The 25584-nt window shown below is 42.4% G+C and overlaps 1 protein-coding gene across 5 annotated transcripts in view; it reads left to right on the plus strand.

Moving 5' to 3' along the window:
* The first annotated feature begins 415 nt into the window (after nt 1-415).
* PCNT (pericentrin) overlaps nt 416-25584 on the plus strand; it is an 88251-nt gene continuing 63082 nt past the window's right edge. For 4 of the 5 annotated variants that reach the window (XM_061348122.1, XM_061348124.1, XM_061348127.1 and 1 more), the window contains exons 1-14: nt 416-507; nt 8470-9087; nt 12597-12761; nt 13911-16370; nt 16450-16542; nt 16738-16914; nt 18039-18294; nt 19195-19253; nt 19423-19597; nt 21344-21480; nt 21987-22098; nt 23388-23420; nt 24034-24298; nt 24568-24655. In XM_061348122.1, the coding sequence (XP_061204106.1) occupies nt 454-507; nt 8470-9087; nt 12597-12761; nt 13911-16370; nt 16450-16542; nt 16738-16914; nt 18039-18294; nt 19195-19253; nt 19423-19597; nt 21344-21480; nt 21987-22098; nt 23388-23420; nt 24034-24298; nt 24568-24655 (4692 nt within the window). In that variant the 5' untranslated portion in view covers nt 416-453. The remainder of the gene's footprint in view (nt 508-8469; nt 9088-12596; nt 12762-13910; nt 16371-16449; nt 16543-16737; nt 16915-18038; nt 18295-19194; nt 19254-19422; nt 19598-21343; nt 21481-21986; nt 22099-23387; nt 23421-24033; nt 24299-24567; nt 24656-25584) is intronic. The other variant, XM_061348126.1, reaches the window with a different exon arrangement.

The raw sequence follows: 25584 nt of genomic DNA on the forward strand, positions 1-25584 counted from the left end.
TACCTGGGCGGGGCCGTGGCTGGCGGCCCGTTTGAAACTGTCCACTCAGCGCAGGGACAGCTACTGACTTCCCCTTTCCTACTGGTGGCTGCTGAGAGGGCGGGAACAAGCGGCGGCAGCAGGAGCGGCGGTGGAGGGCGCGCTGTCCATCCCAGGAGCCAGACAGGGTGGGCGGGGCGAGCCTAACGGCTGTTCTCGACATTGGCTGGAGGCCTTCGCCAATTCCCGCACAGCTTCCTCCCTGCTCCCGTAGCGTAGGCCAGCCCCTGCACTATCATTGGCCAGTGAGGGTAAGAGCAGCCTTCAGGTTGGCTGAGACGCCCAGGAGGGCGGGGACAAAGCTTTGGGGCGGCCATGACCGAAACTTGTGTGTCCGCTCCTGTGTGATAGGGGGGGTCGCGAGGGGCCCGGGTGGGCTTGGCTCCGCCTCAGCGTGCCCCGCTCGCCCGCCACATGGAAGCGGAGGAGGAGGCGTGGAGACAGAAGCTGGAAGCTGGCAGGGTCAAGGTGAGGATGGAGCGGAGGGGTTCTGTCATGTGGGGTCCACGCAGGTCCCGGCCTGGCTCCCAGCGCCCTGCGGTGCCCTCCGCAGGGCTGTTTTAGAGCTGCCCGCGGCATTGCCTCTGTCTGTCCGGGGTACAGATGGTATATAAGTATTAGCTTTAGTGAGCAAGGAGCTGCTTAAAGTAGTGCTTATGTCTTCCCCCTGTTTCTGCCTGTTGGATTATTTTGGGGGGAGTTGTTTGATTGTGCTTCAGGTTGGTTGGGTGTTATCATTACTTTTACTCTTTTGTTATTTATTATACTATTATTTCGACTATTTTCATCTAGGATTCCACCCAGTTACTTGTGGAAATACTATATTTCCAGGTGATACTCTCACTCAAAATTAGGTATTCTGTGTTTTATTACCTCAGTGGCTAGTCCTTCCTTCTGCAGGTGGGTTACTGGAGACCTGAGCTGGGCTGTTTCCAGCTGTGCCCTTAGGGAACACTTCACAAGCTTTGATTTGCTCTGTCTACAGTTAGGTGGTTTGATAGGATTATTGAGAGACCTCATAGTAATTATTGTTTGTAACTATATGATTAACACCTGATACAAGTTAACCCTCTTAAATAAAAACTGCTTTCTTGAAGAAACTGGTTAGAAATGCCCAATTACTAGTCCCAGACTGGTTTGTTTTGGAAAGGACCTTAAAGCTCATCCAGTTCCAAACCCCTGCCATGGACAGGGGCACCTTCCACTAGAGCAGGTTGCTCCAAGCCCCTGTGTCCAACCTGGCCTTGAACACTGCCAGGGATGGGGCAGCCACAGCTTCTCTGGGCACCCTGTGCCAGCACCTCAGCACCCTCACAGGGAAGAGCTTCTACCTAAGAGCTCATCTCAGTCTCCCCTGTTCTGGCAGGTTAAAGCCATTCCCCTTGTCCTGTCCCTACAGGCCTTTGTCCAAAGCCCCTCTCCAGGTTTCCTGCAGCCCCTTGAGGCACTGGAGCTGCTCTAAGGTCTCCCCTTAAGGAGCCTTCTCTTGTCCAGGCTGACCCAGCCCAGCTCTCTCAGCCTGGCTCCAGAGCAGAGCTGCTCCAGCCCTCGCAGCATCTCTGTGGCCTCCTCTGTACTCGCTCTCACAGTTCCACGTCCCTCTTGTGCTCTTGCCCCAGAGCTGGATCAGGACTGCAGGGGGGGTCTCCCCAGAGCGCAGCAGAGGGGAGAATCCCTTCTGTCAACCTGCTGATCATGCTCTGGGTGTGCAGGGCAGAACACACTGGGGGTTCTGGGCTCAAGCTGACACTGAAGCTGGGTCATGGAGAGCTTCTCATTGACGAGCAACCCCAAGTCCTCCTTGAGGCTGCTCTATTCAATCTTGCTCAGCCTGGGTTTGTGCTGGGTATTGCCTTTACCCAAGGTGCAGGATGTGAGCTGTTATTCACGTTCCCTTTCTGGGAATCTACTGCTGAATAAGACTGGCTTGTCTGCAGCTACAGCTGTTCCCTGTTCTTGCCACCTTAGCAGGACTGGAATGGGGGACTGTAGGTAGAAGGGGATAATTGAGGCTGCAGAGGACTTTGGATAATTTGGACAGATTAGATTTTCTCATGATGTACTGCAGCCCCTTTGCTCATGATATCTTTCTTAGTTATTCTCCTACAGGCACAGGGACATGGTCCTTTTTGCAGGGGACCTGTCTGGAAATCAAGCTAGTGTCGTCAGAGGTGGCTTTGAGCCGTGCTGTCTGCCTCAGATCTTTTCAGCTCTCTTCTCCCCATGTTGCATAGAAGGCAAGGAAAAAGAGAGTTAACGGGGAAGGGGGTGGGGTTGTGGCTGTAGTTGCACTGTCACAGCTTCATGTGGGGACTGTCCATAATGTATCCCACCCAGATGCAGCTATTGTTGCCACAGTCCCCACTCCCACTCAGCAGCTTCTCATCCACTTGCCCTCACAGCCTTGTTACATGCTGTGTGGTCACAGTCCCTTGTTGGAGATCCATTGCTAGATTAGTGTTTGGATTAATAGCAAGAGAGAAGACTTTGAGAACAGGAGATTTTCAGGCTGAAAAGTTACGTTAGCTGTGCAAGACTTGTGTTAACGTTTGTAACCCTTCTCAAAGTGCTGTATCTGTCTATAGTTAGAAAAATGGGATGGACTTTCATTGAATAAGTTATTAGTTTCCACCTGTTGTACAGCTGTTGTTTGCCATTGGGGAAAAAAATGTAGGGCCTTGCATTATGTTTCACATTATGTGTGCAGAGCCAATGTTGCATGTATTATTTCTTTCTTAACTATGTGCTAAATATGTCTTATCTGACCATTTAAGACAGGTAAATTTTTAGCAGCTCTGTCAATGTTGCTATTCCCTGGTATCACATACATGGTACACTGAGAGGAGAGGAAAGGGTTTAGGAAGGTAAAGATAGATGTAGTGCTCCCTCTGTTTATTAAAATGTCACAGAGATCTATTACTTGGCTAGCAGGTTGGTTGCACCAGACCATCTTCAAAAAACCCTGGCCAAATGAATAGGAGCAATATCCATGGGAGCTTATGAGACACAAAAATAGTATGTTAAGTATGGAAAGCAAGTGTATGAGGTACACACTCCTTGCTATGCTTGCACACAACTTATGACATGTATAGCTTTTATATTTTTACTTATATACCTGAAGTTGTAGAGCTAACTTATGGAACAGATTCACAGTGGGCAATTACACCTTTGGTCTTACTTGGTGTAGTCCTTTGCATGTTCTTAACATTGACAGGCTGAGAGAGCTGGGCTTGTTCAACCTGGAGAAGGCTCCTTAAGGAGAGACCTTAGAGCAGCTCTGGTGCCTCAAGGGGCTGCAGGGAACCTGGAGAGGGGCTTTGGACAAGGGCCTGTAGGGACAGGACAAGGGGAATGGCTTTAACCTGCCAGAACAGGGGAGACTGAGATGAGCTCTTAGGCAGAAGCTCTTCCCTGTGAGGGTGCTGAGGCGCTGGCACAGGGTGCCCAGAGAAGCTGTGGCTGCCCCATCCCTGGCAGTGTTCAAGGCCAGGTTGGACACAGGGGCTTGGAGCACCGTGCTCTAGTGGAAGGGGTCTCTGCCTGTGGCAGGGGTTGGAACTGGATGAGCTTTGAGGTCCCTCCCAACACAAACTGTTCCATGGTTCTATTATTCTTAAGCCCATAGCAGGATGTGGTCATTCTGCTGAATAAGTGGGCTGCAGGACTGTAACTTCCTTAAAAATCTTCATTGGATAGCTCATGTTTTTGAAGGCTCTTTATAATAGAGCAGTGGGGAAATGTTTCTCCCTTCAGTTCTTTTCTTTTTTCCTGTTTTCTTGCTGCTGTCCTCTTCATGAATAGAAATGCAGTTTTGAAAGGGAGAAATGTCCCTGAGCAAATACAGTATTTCCTTCCTGTGGGGCAGGCCAACAGCAGCTTAAGGTGATCCCATCTCTGAGCTGATATGCAGGTGCTCAGTGTTCATTCGGGTCAGCATCCTGAATCATGTTCCTGCCTCACTTTGTGGGTGTTCACATCAGTTTTGAGCTGTGAGCCTCTGTTGTAGCAATGTATGTGTAGCAACCTATGCAGTCATGCTAATTGCAGGCTGATAGTGCTTGAATCTGGAATTGTGAACTGCTGAAGGGGGTTCTGCCCTCTTTTTATTTCCCCCCAAGTAATATTTTGTCTTTGTCATCCTTAGATTTTAGTCTGTTAAACAATGACTTGGGGAAGGAACATAATATGAATGCTTTCCTCTTTAAAACAGTGTTCATGTTAAACTCTTTCATTTAGGAATAAAATTTCCATTACTCAAATGTATTTAAATTATCACCTGGGGTAAATGTTGAATATAATGATTTTAAAGGTCTTTTCCAACCTGGCTGATTCTAAGATACTGTGACTAATTGGAAATTATGATTTAGCAGCAAAATACTGACTGTATCAGGTACCTTTTTAAGCTTTTATTAGACTTGCTTAATAAATGCAATACTGCTGGCCAGGGTAGTGATTGAGGAACAGAGTGAACTCCAGGATTCAGTGCTGTGCTTTTATCTTTGTTATTTTCCACTTCAATTTTGGCCAGCTGTGCCTCTCATTCCAGACCGGTATGTGCCGTACCTCGTGTGTGAGAAGCCTTTGCTGTTCCTTTATTTTACATGTTTTCATGGGGTCAACCAGGTTGGAAAAGCTCTTTAAGCTCATCCAGTCCAACCATTCCCCAGCCCTGCCAAGGCCACCACTAACCCATGGCACTGAGGCCTCCTCTCCACAGTGTGTGAACACTTGCGGGGACGGTGACTCCAGCCCTGCCCTGGGCAGCCTGTTCCAATGCCTGAGCACTCTCGGGGGCAGGAATTGTTCCTCAGCTCCATCTAAACCTCCCCTGGTGCAGCTTGAGGCCGTTTCCTCTTGTCCCATCCCTTGCTCCTTGGGAGCAGAGCCCAGCCCCTCCTGGCTCCATCCTCCTGTCAGGCAGTTGTAGGGAGCGATCAGGTCCCCCCTGAGCCTTCTCTTCTCCAGACTGAACCCCCCGGTCACTCAGCCATTCCCCATCACGCTTGTGCTCCAGGCCCTGCACCAGATCTGTCTTCTCTCTCTGGACCTGCCCCAGCACCTCAATGTCCCTCTTGTAGTGAGAGATTCAGAGCTGAACACAGGATTTGAGGTGCAGCCTCAGCAGTGCAGAATACAGGGGGACAGTCACTGCCCTGCCCCTGCTGCCATGCTGGTGCTGATACAGGCCAGGATGCTCTTGGCCTTGGCTGCCTGGGCACAAGCTACTCATGTTCAGCTCTATCAGTCAGCACCCTCAGGTCCTTTTCCATGAGCAGCTTTCCAGCTGCTCTTCCGCAAGCCTGGGATGTTTCTAGGAAGTTCTCCCACTTCATCAGTTTGAGGAAGCTGTAAAAAACGTTCCTGGCTTTTGTCTAAGAGCACTTGCTGCTTATGTTTACTGTATCTAAGAGGCAGGCTCAGGTTTATTTGAACAACCTGTTTCGATTTGGTGCTGGTGTGGTTTTCTGCTGTGTTTCCTTTTCTGTGAGTATTCTTTTGGTCCTAATTTTTAAAGCATGTAAAGCAGTGAATTGAGGAGTGAATTATGTTTAGATAGGCTGGGGAAAACTAAACAGTGCTGCATTTGCTGTAGTTTTCCTGTCTGCTGGCTCCTGCAGTTAATCCAGGATGGGAATGACACAGAGGCCACACAACACAAAACCTGGCAGGCTTGTTCTTTGCGTTCTGGGATGCTGGTGTGGTGCTGGCTGTACCAGATCAGAGGTGCCTTGTGGCTGCCACTTTTAACTGCCTGGACATGGTGAAATGACATTGGTACCTGCAGAAAGGTCGGGTGTTGCAGAGAGCTGCTTTGGGTGCTACAGTGGACAATGCTGTTGGTGTTCCTGTGGCATGCTACATCTTGGCTAAAAGTGAAGCTTTTGTCTTTGCACGTGGAGCTAGAAAGCAAACTGAGAATGAAGTCCTTCAAAAGAGGAATGGCGGATCTCAGTGGGATGGGGAGAGTCAATGTTAGATGCTTTCATAGTATTTACATGCATTACTTCGTGTTGGATGACTGTGTATCTGATGATACTCATAATGACAGTTCAATTTATGTTGCTGATTAAAAGCTTTGAAAACCTGATACTGCCCTGAATAGAGCTTTTCCCCATCCAGTGATTCCATAATCTGGTATGTGTTTCACTCCACACTTTTATGGACCAACAAGTCTGGTAGTTCCATTAAATTTTGGGGTACGTGGATATTTTAGTTATCATAGAATCCCAGACTGGTTTGTGTTGGAAGGGACCTTAAAGCTCATCCAGTTCCAGCCCTGTGTCACAGACAGGGACACCTTCCACTAGAGCAGGGTGCTCCAAGCCCCTGTGTCCAGCCTGGCCTTGAACACTGCCAGGGATGGGGCAGCCACAGCTTCTCTGGGCACCCTGTGCCAGCGCCTCAGCACCCTCACAGGGAAGAGCTTCTGCCTAAGAGCTCATCTCAGTCTCCCCTGTTCTGGCAGTTTAAAGCCATTCCTCTTGTCCTGTCCCTATGGGCCCTTGTCCAAATCCATTCTCCGGGTTTCCTGCAGCCCCTTGAGGCACTGGAGCTGGGCTGACCCAGCCCAGCTGTCTCAGCCTGGCTCCAGAGCAGAGCTGCTCCAGCCCTTGCAGCATCTCCATGGCCTCCTCTGGACTCACTCCAACAGCTCCTCATCCCTCTTGTGCTGTTGCCCCAGAGCTGGAGCAGGACTGCAGGGGGGGTCTCCCCAGAGTGCCTCAGAGGGGAGAATCCCCTCCATGACCTGCTGCTCACATATCATCTATATTATGATTTTATATGCTTAACCCATATGAGTAGGACAAAATAAGTTTTGGTTTTAGCTGTGCATTTAAAAATTCATAGTCATTTAGGTGTTCAGTCATGGCAAGTTTTGTTTTTTTAATGTCATATACTTGGTCTCCCTTCATTAAACGAACTGCTGTCTATGGTGGCCTCTCTCTGCCCCTCCTTTCTTACATTTTCTGATTAAAGCAGCTTCCTCTCCTCTCCATTTTTGTGCAGGTTTCCTGCTGTCCCATTTCTGCACGTTCAGGTTAATTGGTGCAATAGCTATTTTTGACAGATGCTGCCATCAGTAAATGCTCGAGTTAACACTTAATTTCAGAGAGTAGTATTTGTATGTCACTGCAGTTTTATTTACTGCTCTGTTCATTTTGCTTATGAGAGTCAACACAATCTGTGTTTAATCTGCATTCAATATTAATAACTGGAAATGAGAGAACAGAATCTTAAAAATAAGCTATTTGTACATAAGCATCTGAACTGATGTTAAGAAACTGATGACTTTCTGCAAATGTATCCTCTCAGCAGACTGCTCAGTGTAGCAGGTATCTAACTCTGTATTTGCTGAGTAGCTGAGCTGGCAGGTAAATGTTGCTATAATGGCATGGGTGTAAGGAGAAAGGACTGAACTAAATCCACTGCATAAGTTGAAGGAGAGACAAGATTTTCCTGCAAGGTGGCTGTTTTGAAGGAAAGGCAAGTTGTCAAGCAGTGGGTTTTTGTATGTCTTGCAGGTAGAATTTGGTGATTATGTTTGCATCCCATCATCATTGACTATGTGTTTTATCTCATCACAAGGATATATTAACACTTGATAACTTGTGGTTGTAACCTTGAAGAAGGCTTTATCCTCATGAGAAGGATGTCTGGGTTTATGCTGTGAGGGAGATGCTACTCAGTAATGCTGCCTAAACACAGTGCTAGTGCTGAAAATCTGATAATCCTTTTTAAGCTCTTTAAGGTGCTAAGGAAAGTTGGGTAATAAATTCTGGCAGTGACATTCTTTGCAAGTCCCTGGTGCTTCTGTGAGCTGTGATAGTCTGATAAAGTAGAGCATCTGATTTTTCAACAGAAGATATTAAGATGACCTGGCTTAATTGATTTTCTATTTATGTCCTGTCGGCTGCTTTCTGGCTAAGAAGTTTTGCTGGATTCTCCTAAGGGGGTGGCAGGGAAGGAGTATGAGGATTCACTTCCGTTAATTTTAATCTTGAAGCTTACACTGGCAAAGATCTGTTTAGATGCATTTGGAGAGGGTTATTGGTTTTGCTGTTCATGCAGAAAGACTGCTCGATGATGATTTTTTTTCTAATGATTCTAGTATATTAACTACTTATGCTTTTACTAATCTGTCTTGCTGTAATTCAGGATTGTCATTGACACACAAAGTTTCACTGAGTAAAATTGGATTCTGGTATTGAATTGAGTCTTTAGTACTGGTTTGAGGTTTCTTGCTTAATTGCACAGTTTTCCAGTATGTGCTGAATGTTTAGAAAGTAGGAAGATAAAGCAGTTTTTCTGCAGATGTATATATTTTCTCAAGATAGGATCTTCATCACCCATGAGTGTATTAATCTTGTGGTCCTGCTTCCTTTTCCTCACTTACCTCTCCCTCTACCTCTTCCAATCTTTTCTGCACAGTTTGCTTACTTCAGACAACGAAAAGCAAAAGGCGACAACACGCAGTCGCAGAAAAAGACGGCGAAGAGGAAGGGTTCGTCTGTCCACCCGCATGACCTTCCGCAGGAAGAGCACGCAGTAGCAGCCCAAGGTGCTGGTAAGGGTAGAGAGGGTAAGGCTGGAGATGCCAACCTGCTGGAGCTTAAGGCTGGAGATACCAACCTGTCAGAGAGTAATTCTGAAGACACCAGTCTACTTGAGAGTTATGCTGAAGACACCAATCTACTAGAGAGTAAGGCCGGAGACACCAACCTACTAGAGAGTTATGCTGAAGACACTGACCTACTGGAGCTTAAGGCTGGAGATGCCAACCAATTAGAGCTTAAGGCTGGAGACACGAGCCTACTAGAGATTAAGGCTGGAGACACCAACCTACTAGACCTTAAGGCTGAAGATGCCAACCTGCTCAAGCTTAAGGCTGAAGGTGCCAACCTATTACAGAGTTGTGCTGAAGACACCAACCCACCAGAGAGTAAGGCTGAAGATGCCAACCTACTACAGATTTGTGTTGAAGACACCAACCCACCAGAGAGTAAGGCTGAAGATGCCAATCTACTACAGACAGCAACAGAGACAGAGGTAAATCTTAGTACTTCTTGTGTTTCACTTCACTGTGTTTGCAAATAACAAGTATTCCTGGTGATTTTTAAGTAAAACCCAGTTTTACTTGACTGGGTATTAGCTCTCTGGGACTGTCAACTAGCTGTCACTGAGAAGTAAGTAAACTGATGTATTTCACTTGTAATAATTAACTGTCTTAAAAAGTGATGTCAGTTACTGAAACATCTCCGTATTGTGGACTGGACAGTCAAGGAGTTGTCTGCTGTTAGCCTGCTAAATTAAGGTCTTTCACCTCTCACTGCCATGAGCTTCTCTTTGTAGTTTTGAATATGTTTGGGATTTTTTTTATAGCTTGCTTCAGAAGGGATTAGCTAATGATAGTTTCACAAGCTCAGAAACTACAAGGCAACTCTTTGGCTACAACAAAATCTATCTGTCGTGGTGTGGGAGCTTGTTTAAACAGTAATTACCCAGTGCATTTGAGCATGTTGTCTATGCAAAGACTGGCGAGTTTTGGGGAGGCAGTGCCTTCTGAACATGGTTTGTCTTCACAACATACAATCAGAGCATCAAACTAGTGTATTTGCAAATCTGTATTAACAGAGTATGCCATTTGCATGTGTTATCCCACTTTCTCTTGTGCAGGTGTCCCTACATTCAGGGTATCCTGAACATGTTGTTAGCATTGCAAAAGCTTTCATGAAGCTTCATGCCAAGCTGTCTGCACTAAGAGGAAAGCATACAGTGTTTTGTCACTTGACCATGGCAGTGCCCTTGTTACATTCATATGAACTTAAATTAAAGAAACAAAACAAAAGCACTTACTGCTTCTCAGCAGCTTCTGTTCAAATAGCTGGTTTGCACAGCAAATGGGATTGCTTTCTAGGTTATGTGGAGAGGGCACCTCTAGGGAGACAGGAATCATTTGGAAACTACTTTGTGCGGGTTCAAAATACAGAGAGGGCTCTGGGCTATGTTTTTAGAGAGTGCTGCAGTCATCCTTGTCTTGTGAAACCAGTGAGAGGTAAATATCTTTCAAGATATCAAGCTAAGTATACGTTTCAGAAAATAGTACTGCTTTTGTCATTATCTGAGTGATTTTAGCATGTTTGTTAAATAATCATAGAATCGTAGAATGGTTAGGGTTGGAAAGGACCTTAAGCTCACTTAGTTCCAGCCACTTGCCATGGGCAGGGACACCTCACATTTGACTATGTTGACCAAGGCTCTGTCCAGCCTAGCCTTGAACACTGCCAGGGATGGAGCATTTACCACCATTAATTTCCTCTCAGTTAGTAAACTAATATTTCTTAGTCAATACAGGAGTGCTTAACTGTGTTAGCAAGCCACAGAAGCAGAAGATGAGACAATCTCAGTGGGGAGACTTAGCCCTACATTTTTCAGTAGACATTCATAGTAACTTTAATTTTATTTACATTTATTTCATTCATGTGAGCATGGATAACCAGCTGAGTTGAGCATAGATAACCAGCTGAGTTTAGCATGAGGTCTTTCTCTCACTGGCATGTTGTGTCACAACATGGGCCTTTCTGGCTCATGTGCTTAGGGTGTTTCTAAAATAATTGTTTTTCCTTATGTATCTTAAAAACGGCTCTTTAAAATTATGTAGTGTTTGTCCCGTTTGTTTACTCACCAGGGGAGTGCTGGCTTGTCCAACTGGGATGTACTGAATGATCATACAGCTGAAGTAAGAGTGAAAGATCACGTATTTAGTAAAAGATGCTGATATATATGCCAAAGAAGAGTATGATAATGAGTTACTAAAAAGATTAGTTACTGAGTATTGTTTGCAAATGTGATAAAATGATGCTTTTTCACTATTTTATGGTGTAAAACAGGTACTTACCTGTACATACATGTACTGGCTGCAAAATTGCTTGCTAACAGAATTAGTTTTAGTTGTAATCATGGGCCTTGTCCAGAGAAATTTGAATGCTGTTTTTAATTGAAAAGTAGGTTCATTTCTTAGTAGTTTCCTACATTAAAAACAAAGAAGTATTTAAAATAAAATACAAGGTTCTGTCTTCTCTGTGAGAATTTTAACAGTATTGCTCCCAAGAAACCACAGGACTCACGGGAGCAGCTTCTGTCTTTATACCTGTTTCTTGTTTTGCTGCTAAAGGCCATAGAAACTCAGAGCATGTTGAGTATTTGTCTGCAGTCACTAAGATAAAGTGGTAATGTGACTTGCCTCAAAGGACATTTAAATACATGAAGACCGTTGATGAAGCCCCTGTGACACACAAGAACATGTTTCAGTGCCACAAGTTGATCATGGGTCTAATCACTGGATAATGAGATACACTGCAGCCTTTCATCTCCTTTAAATTGAAAAACAATCAAAAGACCCAACAAAGCCCCTTTATCTGTTTTGGGGGATGCTCAGTGTTCCAGTGGCTGTTCTCCCTGCACACCTGTATATTTGCTGTCTCGGAGCCTTGAAGTATATGCCAAAGAGGTGTATCTCTGTTTACTCACCGTATCAGGTTTGCAAGGTAGCAGTGGTGCTTGATTATATAGTTGAAATGGCTGAATAGGAAGGGGAGGTAAAAAGAATTACAAATAAAACCTGGGACTTCCTGAAGTTCAGGGCTTGGCTTGAAGGGGTTGCTCATGTCCTGGAATCATAGAATAGATAGGGTTGGAAAGGACCTTAAGATCATCTAGTTCCAAACCCCCTGCCATGGGCAGGGACACCTCACACTAAACCATGTCACCCAAGGCTGTGTCCAGCCTGCCCTTGAACTCTGCCAGGGATGGAGCAGGGAAGAGAAATCCTCTGCTAAATGAAATTTTGGAAAAGAACAAAAATCCTGCTTTCTATGAACAGTTCTTAGTACTCTTGATAAATACATGGTAATAGTGAAAATTACTCTGCAGATGATTGTTGGGATTTACTGAATAAACCATTAAAAGACAATGGTAAAGCCTCTAAATAGCACTTTGGGCAGTAATATTTGTTCGTGGAAGCATGTCAACTTTGATAACATTTAAGACAGTTATATTAGTACTTTATTATCTGTTTGGTGTTAGCAAAGTCTTTAGAAAAAGGTTTTAATAATTAATGTATTTTAATTTACTCACATAGGGGTGAATGTTCTCTTTTCATTTGGAGGGAGGTGGAAAGAAAACCCTTTAGTATTGAGCTGTAAATCCTTTGCAGAGAAGACTGGTTTAGTTCATTGTTCTCATATGAGTATGTCTAGTCCTTTGGAACTACTGTTTCATTTTGGAGCTTTCATAGAGATGAATTATCTAGCAGAATCACAGAACTGTTGGGGTTGGAAGGGACCTCTGGAGATCGGCTAGTCCATTTATGTCTTTATGGCGAATGCTAGTATCTAAAACAGGGTAAGTGTTGTCTGACTTTTTAGGGAGATTCTTACTCACTGAAAGACACAGGGTACATCTGCAGTAAATGAGTACAGTATATTTTATACATACAGTGAGACTTCTGTAGGAGTTCTGTCATCAATTTTCTTATGACTCTCTCTTTCTGTGTTCAGGTTAATGAGGTGCTGAGGAGTACAAGCCCTGAGAAAAATGAAGCATTAGAAGCCCAGCAACAGCTGTCCTTGTTCCGGAACCGTCTCAAAGAGCAAAATGCGCATTTGGAGATGCTCCGTGAGAAAGCGTATGACCTGGAAGTACAGCTTGAGTCTTCTCAAAAGGTAAAAACTGGTTAAAGTGCCTTTATAATTAGGAGTTGTAGGTAGTTAGGGTTTTGGTGTGGTCATGCAAGCCAAGGTGGTACTTTTTGGAGGTAGATCCTGTAATGAACTTTAAATTTGTCTGTGAGGTAACACTGATGCTTCAGGAGTGAAGCATAGAATTAAATTATTCTTCTGAAGGTAATGATATTAAACTAAAGCAAAACAGCTGCTTATAATTTAAGTTTGTTTTTTTCTTTTTTTTTAATGAAACAAGGGATTTAGTTCTGGCTCTTGAAAACGTGCTAATTTGTTGAAATTACTCCATTGGTTTCTGTTGCAGAAGGGTTGCTCTTTAACTCTGTTACTTAACTGTTGTATAACATGCAGAAATTTCCATCAGAAGCAGGTCCATCTGGTTTTGAGCCTTTGGCACAGAGTGCCCAGAGAAGCTGTGGCTGCCCCGTCCCTGGCAGTGGTCAGGGCCAGGTTCGACACAGGGGCTTGGAGCAACCTGCTCTAGTGGAAGGTGTCCCTGCCTGTGGCAGGGGTTGGAACTGCATGAGTTTTAAGCTCCCTTCCAACACAAACCATTGTAGGATTCTTTGAGGCATGTGGGAAAATAACTGACAGAGGCTTGCAGTGGAGTGAAGGTTGCTGGATCTGCTGTGTAAGCATACATTAAAGGAACAGCCTAAAAGATCTGGTTTCCTTTAAGCACATAACCAGCAATGCCACGAGTAGAAGCCTTAAGCTTTTAAGTGAGTCAGATGAGCCAAAATGTGAGATGGCTCTTATGTTAGCTTACTTCTGCCTGCGGGAGTAAATGGATGTGAGGTGAAGAGGCATCTGTAGCTCTGGTAGTCCTTATTTTAAGTAAAATACTTGACGTTTGAGACGGCCACTATTTTCTTTCTTTTTGGACTCAGTGACTCAGCATTTGTTATTGCTTAGATAATTTGCTACTTGTTACCATATTTGTTACCAGAGTCTTTTGGTAATCCTTTCCAACTCTCAGGGATGTGGTTAAAAATCCTGTTGCCTAGGCCAATGACACACCCTGCACTTAATAGTAAGTATTATTTAGAAAGATAAATTGAAAGCATGAGGTTTAGGGAAATTAAAACATTTTTCAATGGCATATTTCATATGCAGTGTTTTTTGTTTCAGAATACCAAAGATAAAGAAAATACATTTGCCCAAATGGAAGAGAATATGGAAGATACTATTCAACAGCTATGCGAAAGCACAGAAGAAAAAGATGTTAAAAGTCTCCAAGATCTAGTGGCATCAGAAAGATTGTCTGTACTACAACATACCCTTTCTCTCCGTGACTCAGAAATAACAGAATTGAAAAATGAAATAGCTTTATACAAAATGAAAGAACAACAACATATTGAAGAACTGACAATCAGCCATGAGAAGGATATTCGGAGACAGTTGGAGAACTTGAGGGCTGAGCTGGAGAAGTGCCACAGAAGAGAAATTGTAGAAGCCAGGCAGGTATATGAAGAAGAAATGATTTTAAAATATAAAAATGAACTTGACAAGTTAAAAAGAGAACTCTCTGCGCTGAATTCTGAAGAGCATGTTCAGAGTCTGAATGGCATAATAATTGACTTAAATAAGAGTCTTCATGAGTCTGAAGTTAATAAAGAATCTTTGAGAAAAAGACTTGAGAACCATCAGGAAGACTTTGAAAGAGAAAAATCTGAAATTGAGACTAAATACAAGGATTTGATTGATGGGCTTAAGTTGCAACTTTCTGGTGCAGAAGAGCAGCTCAGGGAAGCTGAGCAATATACACAAGTAAAACAGTTCTCGAATGGAGAGATTCAGAAACTGAATTCTTTCATCAAGGAATTAAATGAGAAGCAACTTTATGAGGCTAAAACCACTAAAGGCGTAAGGCAAAAGTATGATGAAGAGATTGTCTCCAATAAAAAGGTAATGAAATTGAGGGAAAACCAGATTTTACCAGAGATGAGAGCAGAATTTGATGAGATGTGGAATAAGCTACACCAGTTAACAGGTGAAGATGAGCTAGTTCATGAAGAACTGGAGTTCCAGCATGGCTTGGGAGTAGGCTTCTCAAGGGATCAATTAGTAGAAATTAAGAATGCAAAGATTACAGAGAATAATGAAAATAGTGAAGGTGATAACCTGTCTCAGGAACACTTGCCAGAAGTGGAGCTTTTTAGTGGTGATGAAGGTATATTGGCTAAATATCTCATCTCCACTGAGAGACCAGAAGAGTCTTATGCGTCCAGCTCTTCTGAAGGTTATGCCATTGAAGAAGGTAGGTGCAGTAGGTATGGGTTAGACAGTACGCTTCTAGAACACAGCAGAGATTTTTTATCTGCATTAAGCTTTGGCCTTGATGAGGAAATACATCCTAGTGATTTGGCTCAAGAGACTTTTGAAGAGACTGAGGTGAGTGCAAAGGCCTTTGTTTCATTTCTGTCAGATAGCTCTCTGCACCAATGTGGGGGTGGTGTAAAGGATGGTGGTGGTGATGTAAAGGATGATGAGACAACCAGTTTAGCAGGGAGATGTCTAAAGCTAAATGAGCAGCTCCATGAGAAGGAGTCAGCCTTGAAGAAATCATCTCAGGAGACCCAAGAAGCTCTTGGAAAATGGGAAAAAGTAATGGCTGAGCTCTCCCAAATGCGTGTAGAACTGGATGAGGAACGTGAAGCACGGATCTCTTGTGAGAAACAACTTCTTCAGAAAGCAGAGAAGGAGAAAGAACTTGAAAACAAAATAATGTTTCTAATGAGGCAGCAGGGTGAGGATGGAGAAACTTTGACACAAGTGTCAAGATCGTCTACCTGGCAAGACATAATAAAAGACCTCCAGGAGGAAAGAGAAATGCTGATGGTGCAGCTGCGAACACAGGAGCAGTTAGTAAAAGATGTTCAAGAGCAGAAAACAGCTTCTGATTCTGTAACAAGTGAAGTACAGTCTCTTTTTGGACGTCAGTTAGCTGCTTTGCAAAGTCAGAGGGATCAGATGCAAAGCCAGCTTGATGCTCAGAAGAATAAAAACCAGACAATAGCAGAGCTGCTTGGTCAGAAAACTGTATCTGAAGAGACACTGCTAAAAGAACAGGAGCTGCTCAAAGCTGAAATCAATAATAAAGAACAAAATTTAGCACTCTTATTAGAGGAAAAAACAGCCTTAGGAGAGAGATTATCTGTTGTGGAGGCGGATCTAATAAAAGCAGGAAAAACACTAGCAGACAATGCTAGCATCATTGAGGATCTTGAGAGAAACATACAGGAACTTAATGCTGAAGTGAAGAACCTCAAAGAAATACACGAGTGTGAAAGACTGGAATATGAGGAGAGGTTAAACTTCAGCAACTTAGAAATCCATAAACTTAATGCTGAAGTAAAGGCCAAAAGTACTGAATACAGTCAGGAAAAAAGCCAGTTGACTGAAGAAATTGCCCATTTGAAGAAGGCTCATTTGGAGCTTGAGGCTCGCTTGCAGGAGTCCTTTCAGTCTGCACAAGCTGCACAGGAGGCACAAGCCAAGATGGTGAAACATCACAGAGAGGAAATGGATAAAATGGAGACTCAGCACCATGCTGAATTAACTAAAGTGAGTTTGACATACGCGAAAGTGGTAGGAAACCCAAGCAGGAGGCTTGGAGTTTTGGAATGCTTAAGGTAGACATTGTAAATGTTTGTGTGCCTGTTTGCAGATAGAAGAATTAAAGGCTGAAATAAAAGATAAAGTAGAAAACCAGCAAAAGTTGGAAGAAGAAAGAAAGGAACAGATTGCCTTAATAAAAAAGGTAAATGCTGTCCTTGGGTTGATTTCAGAGAAGCAAACTCAGTTTGTGTTGTTTAAGCAGTATAAATGTTTTAGAGATGCAAATATCTAATAATTGGGTCTTTTCTTCCATGGTGTCTTTGATTTGGGGTCAGGAGGAGGGGAGAATTCTGGTTATTTTGTTGAATCAAGTTACTCAGCTGAGTATTCTCTGCAGGTACATGAACGAGAGCATGATCGTGAGATCTCTGAGCTGATCGCTAGACATGAAGAGGAAATGGAGAAGCTCCGTGCTGAGCTAAATAAAGAACGGCAGCTCCAGTTGGATGAAGTTCGGCAGCAAATGGCAGCCACACACAAAGCAGAGATTGAGCAGGCTCAGCTCCAATCCCAGGTGAAATACAGGAGCACAGGAATTACTGCAGTGGTTACTTGGCTGTTAGAAAAGAAGGCTCCTTGATTTTTGTGCATACAGTGTGAACTCTTTTATGTTGGTAGTCCTGGGTAATGGTTGCATTTGATGATTTTAAAGGTCTTTTCCAACCTGGCTGATTTTATACAATGCTGCCATTGAAGAGTTAGGAGTGATGGGTGGTAGTACATATTTTCTATGGGAGTTCTCCAGGATTCTCACTGCAATTACATTTTAATGTTGATTTTGAAGAAAACTGGATGCTAAAATTGATGGGTTACAAAACCAAAATAAAACAACCAAAAAACCCAAACACCAACCAACCAAAAAAAAAAACCCAAACCCCAGAAGTGCAACTGTGTAATTTTTCATGTCTTGATAAGTTTAACAGATGAATTTAAAGAAAATACCAACCCCCTCCGACTTTTTACTTATACCACTAATGTAATTAGGCATGCTTCCTGCTAAACTCAAGTGTATGAACCTGACCTTTTCCTCTTCCTACTTACTGGGTTTCTTGAACACTTCCACTGAATGCAAACTGGAAATGGGAAGAAATGCATCCAGTGTCAGGTCTAATTACAAGGTGTTGCTGTAGTGTTGAATCTGTTTAAGAATTGAGAAGTTTGGTTGGTCTATTTTCGCTGCCATTTGTTACTGTTGAATATTTAACACTTTCTTTAATGAAGTATGGTGAATTTTACTTTACTTTTCCAATACGACTTCATAATTTTGCTTCTTAAATTACAACCACTAGCAAATATGAGGATTTTTCCCTAGTAGACAGCGAAAGGTTTTGGCAAGCTTATGTTCTGATCTGACATTGTGGGGAAGTGGACAGACACAAGGTATTTGGTAGGAGATGAAGTTAAGAGGCAGGTAAAGAAAGCATTTTGCACTGAGAATGTTATGCAAATCTTATTGTAATAAAAAGCAGCTTATTTTCAGGATTCTGCCTTTAAAAACCACTCTTTCTTCTGCCATGAAGAAACACTTTCCAAGTACAGAAAGTCAAAACTTAGATATGTTAAGCTGGACATGAAAAAAGTGAAACTATTTTCTTAGAGGGGAGGGGAAAAAATCTTTCTTTTTTTTCTCCATTACAGACACTGCACAGCCTTGAACTGGAAGCTTTACGTCTAAGCTTAAATAACATGCACACCTCTCAGCTTGAGCTTACACAGTCTAACTTTAGAAAAGAAAAGGAAACTGCCCTGATGGAACTCCGGGAGATGCTCAATGATAAGCGTGCTCAAGAGGTAGCAATTCTGCAGAGCCGCCATCAGCTGGAGTGGGAGAAGATTAAAGAACAGTGTCTGAAGGAAAAAGAAGACCTAATGACAAAGCATCAGCAAGAACTAGGTATTAGAATTTGGGAATAATGGACCAGACGTTGAAACCCCATCCGTATTTGTCTTCCTCCAGAGGTTCCTGTCTTGGTGTAGAGCTGGCACATTAATACATTCATATGAATGTAACCACTTAAGAGCTCTTGAATGTAGAGGCTGAGAAGGAGAGCTCTGAATCAGATGGTGGAAGAATCTGGGTGGGGAGTTGTGGATACTGGTAGCTGGGGGACTAGAGGAAAGACACTTCTCCTCAAGGAGGCTATGAGGCCATGTCCCAACTAACCTGGATGCTGGGACACTGTCTTGTCACTTAGATGATATTTCTTTCTCTTCTGGACCATTAGCTGCGTAGCTGGCATCAACTCTTGAGTTTTCATTTCCAACTGGAACAGTTGAAATAAGGTTGCATGCTGAGGCAATGATACTTCAAAGCTGTGAGAAGGGGATTGATAGGTCCTTTCAGGGTTCCTGCAGACCAAGATGGGTGCTGAACAAGAAGCTGGAATCAGTACGGGGAGGAACTGGGAAGGAAGAAGCCATTGGTGTCAGTGATAATAGCAGTGAGCGGATAATAGCATCTGTCCTGCAGCCTGTTTCTTAAGCATTCTTAGAAGAAATATGAAGAGAGTTTCCTTCTTGCTGCTGCCTGAGGCTCTTTTGCTGTGTCTCTGGAGATAGAGATGATTCAAACACTTCAGAGTGATATGCACTGAAATGCTAGCATCTAAAATGACACTTTTGACTGCATATCTTTAGGATTAAAGGTATGGGTTTGGATAGAACCTGCTACCTTACACTGTTGCATGCCTGCACCTGTGTTTGATGCAGAAAATGGTAACCTCACCTGTATGTCTACTTATCATTTAATCATAACATTTAATGTAAATTTATTAATTACTATTTTATTTCACAGTTGATCAGAGAAAGAAAATAGCATTGGAAATGGAAGAGAAACACACCCAGGCATTAGAGGTACAAATTCTGTTCTTCATACAAGGAAAAGTTAAACTCCTTTCAGTAAACAGAGGTGGTAGAAGTCCTGTGTTTGCTATGTATTTATTGTAGAGGACAAATAAATGGAGGAGAAAAGCACTTGTTACTGAGTGTGTTTGCTTTAATAATGCAAATCTTCCTCTCGTAGACTCTCAAAAGAGATTGGGAATTGGAGTCTGATATGCATTTAAAAAACATGGTTGAAGAGCTGTCTGGAAAACATCAGACAGAAATGGTGGAACTACAGAAAACTCTGGAGATGGAATTAGAAGAAGTCAAAGCAGAGCTGGGTCATCTTTCTCTGGAGAATGAACAGTCTAAAAGTAAGTGCCATGGTGTAGGAAGCAATTGTATTTATTGAACAATGGCAAAACTAGCTAAGTGTTTTTAGAACCTGCATAAAAAGCAAATGCAGGCTATATCCACGTACTCAAAAACTGAGTCAATGGCATAAGACTCTCTTGAAAACAGGATGATCCATGAACAGGGTGCCCAGAGAAGCTGTGGCTGCCCCATCCCTGGCAGTGTTCAAGGCCAGGTTGGACACAGGGGCTTGGAGCACCCTGCTCTAGTGGAAGGTGTCCCTCCCCGTGGCAGGGAGTTGGAATTGGATGAGCTTTAAGCTCCCTTCCAACACAGTCTGTGGTTCTAAGTAAATGAAAAATTGTTTAGAGCATTGTTAGCTGTCTTGTGCTTTGACTTCTATAGGGTATGAGATAGACTGTGTTTTCCTTCAAGTGTATTAAAGGGAGGTACTGTTTTGCTTCCAGCTGAAAACCAGCTTTGGCAGTTAGTGAATTAACCAAAATTCTATTGATTATTATCAATAGCAGCTGCTTCTCTAACAAAAAAAAACACTAGGTTTGTTGTGGGACTAGTTAAAACTTAATGGAACAGTAGCTTTCTTAGACACTGTTCTGGAAGTAACCTTTATAGACTACTGTAACTGAGGTTTTCATTAACAGGTACCTATGTTTATGCCTTTTGCTGAGGTACAGATAGGAGGTAAAACTAGGAAAAGTTTGTGTAGGTCTCAGAATCTGACGCGTTTGTTAAGATAGTGGTTGACTGCCACAACACTGTAGATCTGCTATCAGTGATGGCATGAAAAGGAGCCACAAGATGCAGAATGCCAAGAAGTAAAGAGAGCTAGCTACTCATGTTGCCTAGCTTCTGAGGCACTGTGCAGGTGAGAGACATGGGAAACGAGGAATGTGCTCTAGGGAACCTTGCTTGAGCATGCAGGTTGGACTAGATGACCCCTGGTGGTCCCTTCCAACCTCAACCATTCTGTGATTCTGTAATACTCTGTTCGGGTAAATGCAGATGCATTATTAAGGGTGTGGGATGTTGCTGGCAGGAGGCAGCAGGACCAGATTTCAGAATTGAAGTGTAGCCTTTTTGGCCTGCCAAGGACTAGATGCTTTCAGTGTTTGGCTCACCTTTTGGCTGCTGTGAGAACATGCTAGTTCTTCCCAGCCTGCACTAGCTTTACTGGGTTTCCCTGAACCTCTGTTGTTAAAATCTGTTCTGTGAGGGTAACATGTCATCCCTTGCAGTTCACTGGGGCTGACATGTGGTCACTTGATTGCAGATTCTTTCTGTGCAGGTCAAGATTTGTTGACCAGATGAGGTAGGAGCACATTTAGAAGATTCAGAGAGTGCTCAGTGCCGAAGCAGAGCATACTTGGCATGAGCTTTCCTAGTCCTTCCTGTTCATCTCTTGGTCATAGGAGAAATTCTTTCTTTGTAGGATCTGAAAGAAATGCTTGTTTCCCTTGATGTGGGCTTCTAGTTCAGGATGCTTGTTTGTGTAAGCAGAGAGCAGATGCTCATCCCTCTAGCATTACTGTTGGTTATTTTTTGGCTAACAGCAGAGATGCAGAGACTTGGAAGCACTGTGTGGAGATGTTTGATTTTCAAATGCTTTACTCTTCAAGTATTTTGTGATTCCCTCTGAGCTACCATTTTAGTCTAGAGATGTGCATTTCTATTTCAGTTGCATAAAAGCTGTACAGGTTATTCAGTAACTGGAATGACGGTGTAACAGAACTCACTTTTAATTTCAGTAAAATGTATAGAACTGGAGGAGCAACACCAGTTAGCCATTACAGAATTACAACAGCAGCTGCAGGCTGAACATAACCAACTCGTAGAAAATATGAAGATGAAAAGCCAAGAAAAAGAAGAGAATCTTCAGAAAGAGGTAAAAAATAATAAACACTCATTTAGGGTGATTCTTTATAGCAAAACCTAGGCAATATACATGCAATTTTGGTGACCTGTTCGTATTTAGGGGTTGTATTGACAAGCTAATACTCAACTCATGAAGCAGGCAAATACTCTGGGATTTTCCAGTAATTCAGAATCTTTTGAATGCAGTAGCCTTTGTGCCGTTTGGTGCCATTTCTTCATCTGTATTTATGTGCTTAATTTTCTGGTTCTTGTGTTTCATTTTTATATAACCACTACTTTATTTTTTGCTACTGCTGATAAATATGGCATTAAGAATAAATTTGTCTCTCCCAGAGGAGTGGGTCTAACAGTCAAGTGCTACTCCATATCTCTGATTGCCTGGATGAGTTGCTGAGACTGCCACTAAGCATTTCTACCTATCGCTGTCAGAACTGTCTGTTGCTTATCAAATAAGTAATAAGAATGAAATTGGTTTCAGAAGTTGAGGAGTTTGGGTATTTAACATGTCTTCCGTAGCTGGAGAAACTTCAGGTCATGCACGAAGAACTCAAGACTCGTTCGCAAGAAGAAGTCAGGCACCTTTGGTCTCAACTTGACAGTACCCGAGCAAATCGACAAGAGCTAAGTGGTAGGTTCAGAACTGATGTGCTTTCTTTTTTGCCTCTTCTTCATATAGAAGTACACATTATTGACACAGAATACTTGTGCTCTTGTACCAGAACACACAGGTAGGTCACAGAGTTCTGTTTCTGAAGTGAGCGGTGAGTCAGTGTCAGATGTGTAGTTGATTCTGCAGTGTCGAAAAGTATGGTGTTGCTATGGAGAAAAGCTCCCTCCTGTGATTTTCCCTTCCCCCTCTTTCATGCACACTATCAAAATTGTTAGTGGAAACCAAACATTTTTCATTGCAATGTCAAATTAAGTATGAAGTAGTTAAAAAAATGGGGAAAATGCTGGTCAGTGCAATCATATGCTATTTGTATTCAGAATGGGAGCAGGTATGAATTAAATTGAGCAAACAATTGTAGGTAGGCAGTAAAGCTCACTGCTTAATTTATAGCTTTGTGTAGTTTATTGGGACTGTTTTATTTGGAGATAATGAAGAGATGAATCTGCTTAAAAAAAGGCAGAAAGGCAGAAATATTTTAAAATATGATTAGGTTGTATCTTGAGGTAGAAGTGGCTTTTTTTTCCCCCTTTTGGTTTTGAGGCAAGTAAAATGCATTTTTCATTGACACTCAAAATGGAGATTCGTCATCTTCTGAAAGGCTACTAATTCTTCAATACAGAAAAGCCCTGGAATAAAGAGATGTCTAATTTAAACCAAAACCATTTAGGTGATACTTCTGAAATCAGTGTTGTTTTCCTGTAAGGCTAAAAATACCCTCCTTTTCCCATGATGATGCTTCTGTTTAAAAAATAAACATATACTCTAAATCTAAAAGCAACAAAAGGAAAAACATTTTGCACAGCAGTTAAAGATAATAGGTTTTATAGAGTCATAGAATGATTTGGGTTGGAAAGGACCTTAAGATCATCTAGTTCCAACCCCCTGCCTCACACTAGAATTAGTCTTATATGTATCTGTATTAAGCTTATGAAAAAAATTTTAAAGCCTGAGAGAAAATAATGTCTGACTGAAATCTGACCGTATGCTTTATATATCTTAAGATATTTGTGTCAAGATTTAAATGTATTGAACAAAACTTTATTGAACAGACTTTACCTTGACTTTTTCAGATCTGTTTTGATATTACAAAATTATAGCAGATACCACTTTATAGTATTTGCTGGAATTCTTATATTTCCTCTCTGTAGCCCTGATCTTTATTAACCTTTCAAATGTCTCTTCATGTTTCTAACTGCCCACATTCCCATTCTTTGGACCTTTTCTGTTTCTTCTTCATCTTGCTTGAGATGGTGAAGCCAGAATGCAAGTCCATGGTCCAGGTGAGGATATCTCTTTTGGCGTGTGAGATCTTAAAAGTGGTTTGTTTTCCTCTGCTTTTCTTCACTTGAGTGATCCTTTGGCAATGCATTTGAATTGATTTGGGGACTTGTGGTGGTGGCATCTGGATTATGGGATCACTGCTCTGATGTACAAATGATATGCCAGTTCAAAACTGTTAAACACTTCTCAGGGTTAATGTTGTGCTGGCAAACTTTACTGGTTAGGCAAAACCTACCCATGCCAGATTGGACTCCCCTTGCCGATCCCATTGATGGTGTTATCAGTAACTGCTACAATGAGCCTATGTGAGGACTCTGCGTGTTACTAGCCCAGACCTGAAACACAAGGAAATGAGGAGGTCTAACAGTTTTCTGGTAGTTTTGATTCTTGTCATGAGGATGGTTTTTCTGAATGCAGTGTAAATGAAGAACATGGGTTTACTGTCTTCTGAGGAGGGAACATTTTGTCTTTAGAAGTTTATTTTATTACGTAGCTCCTGGTATAACATTTTACTGCTGTCTCAACAACTAAAATATGGCTGAACTTCACAGAATGATTCAGCCTAAAGGTATGTGCTTCTGAGTGCTTGAGTTGATTTTACCTCCATTCCAGAGCTAAAAGAGCAGCTCCTGGCTCGTGCATCACAGGTGGAAGAAATAGAGCGTTTAAAACAAGAATTTGAACAGCAGTGTCAGCAGAGAAAAGGTGAGCATGAAGCTGAATTGGAACAACTGAGACTTTACTTTGAAAAGAAGCTAAGGTTTGCTGAAGAAAACTACAGAGAAGAATTGACTTTGCTGCATCAGAGACTGCAAGAGCTGAAGGACTATTCACTGTCAGAGTTGGAAATGAGTCAAGATCAAGCAGGGGACATCAGGTGATTATTCCTTTTCCCTTTATCCCATGTTGTGACAGCATTTCTTGCATTATATTTTTAATACTAAAGATGATGTTAGCTTCTAAGTATATTGGGATTGAGCATTAGGCGATCTGTAGTTAGAAACCCAGTGATGGAAGTCATGAGTGTTCATTCCTGAGCTGTTGTTGTTATAGTTGCTTTGTGCCTACTTTCAGTGCATCGTAAATCAGCAAGTTCACTTAATTTGTGACACATCCCAGTCTTAAACTTGAAACCTCTTTTCTCAGTTCTTCTGTCACAGTTTTTGAAGAGGCTGCTGAGAAAGAGAGAAACGATACGCTTGTTCAACTAAATCAACAGCTGGAACGACATAAGGTAGGTTTTTTGATATAATAAAGTTCTACTGTTCATTACATGACCTATATGAAAATTGATGTCAGATGTTAATTTGAGACATTTTCAAGACATAATTCGAGACAGGCTTAATTATTTTTTACAAGTATATTGTAAATTATCAGTTCTCAGCCCAGCAGAACAGATGAAACAGTGTTCTGTGATTTTATGTCCTTTGGGTTATCCTGTGCCTAGTAAGGAGCTTATCAAGCCTTTTCTGCACAAGTGCAGAGGCCATGGTGTTTCTCTTCTCTATAGCTTCTGTGGTAGTTGTGCCTTCTATTGCTGCCTGTTCTCTTCAAATGCAGTTGCTAATTTGGTCCCTCTTCTATTTATACACCTATTTTTATGTACCTCATTGTAATTTAAGAACTTTGCTCAACTTACTTGAAGTGAACTGAGCATTTAAAAAAGGATTTTTCCTTTTGGTTTTAGTTTTAGGTTTCTCTTTTTAAAATTAATTATAAAATTAATGTATTTTATTTTTAGTAAGGGAATGACAAGGAGAAAAGGCATCCCCAGGACAACATGAGCTCCATTTCATTAGTAAATCACACAAAAAATACTCGAGTTATGAGGAATGTACACATCATACCTGTTTTCTTGCTGATATTTGATTACCTAGCTGAATACGAAGCTGCATTCATAGTAGATGGTTAATTTAAGTTCTGTGATGTACACAAAGGGCTCTCTTAATTGCTGAGAGTCAATAGTTTCTCTACCCAGATGCATGTGGGACTTCCCCCTCTATTATACACTCAAACAGCTCCTGAAACTCAGAACTGCCTTGTGGCATGGTTCCAAAGCATAGCTATCTTGAGGGGCTCTGCTGCTCTAGCAGCAGATGGAGCAGCAGGAGCAGAGCAAAGCCAGCAGGTTTTTTGGAAACCAGATACATGCCTGTTGAGCAG

The sequence above is a fragment of the Neopsephotus bourkii genome, unplaced genomic scaffold, assembly GCF_033783945.1.
Source record: "Neopsephotus bourkii isolate Nb327-2 ecotype Australia unplaced genomic scaffold, CSIRO-AGI_Nbou_v1 NB_335, whole genome shotgun sequence".
In the NCBI taxonomy this organism is placed as follows: domain Eukaryota; kingdom Metazoa; phylum Chordata; class Aves; order Psittaciformes; family Psittacidae; genus Neopsephotus; species Neopsephotus bourkii.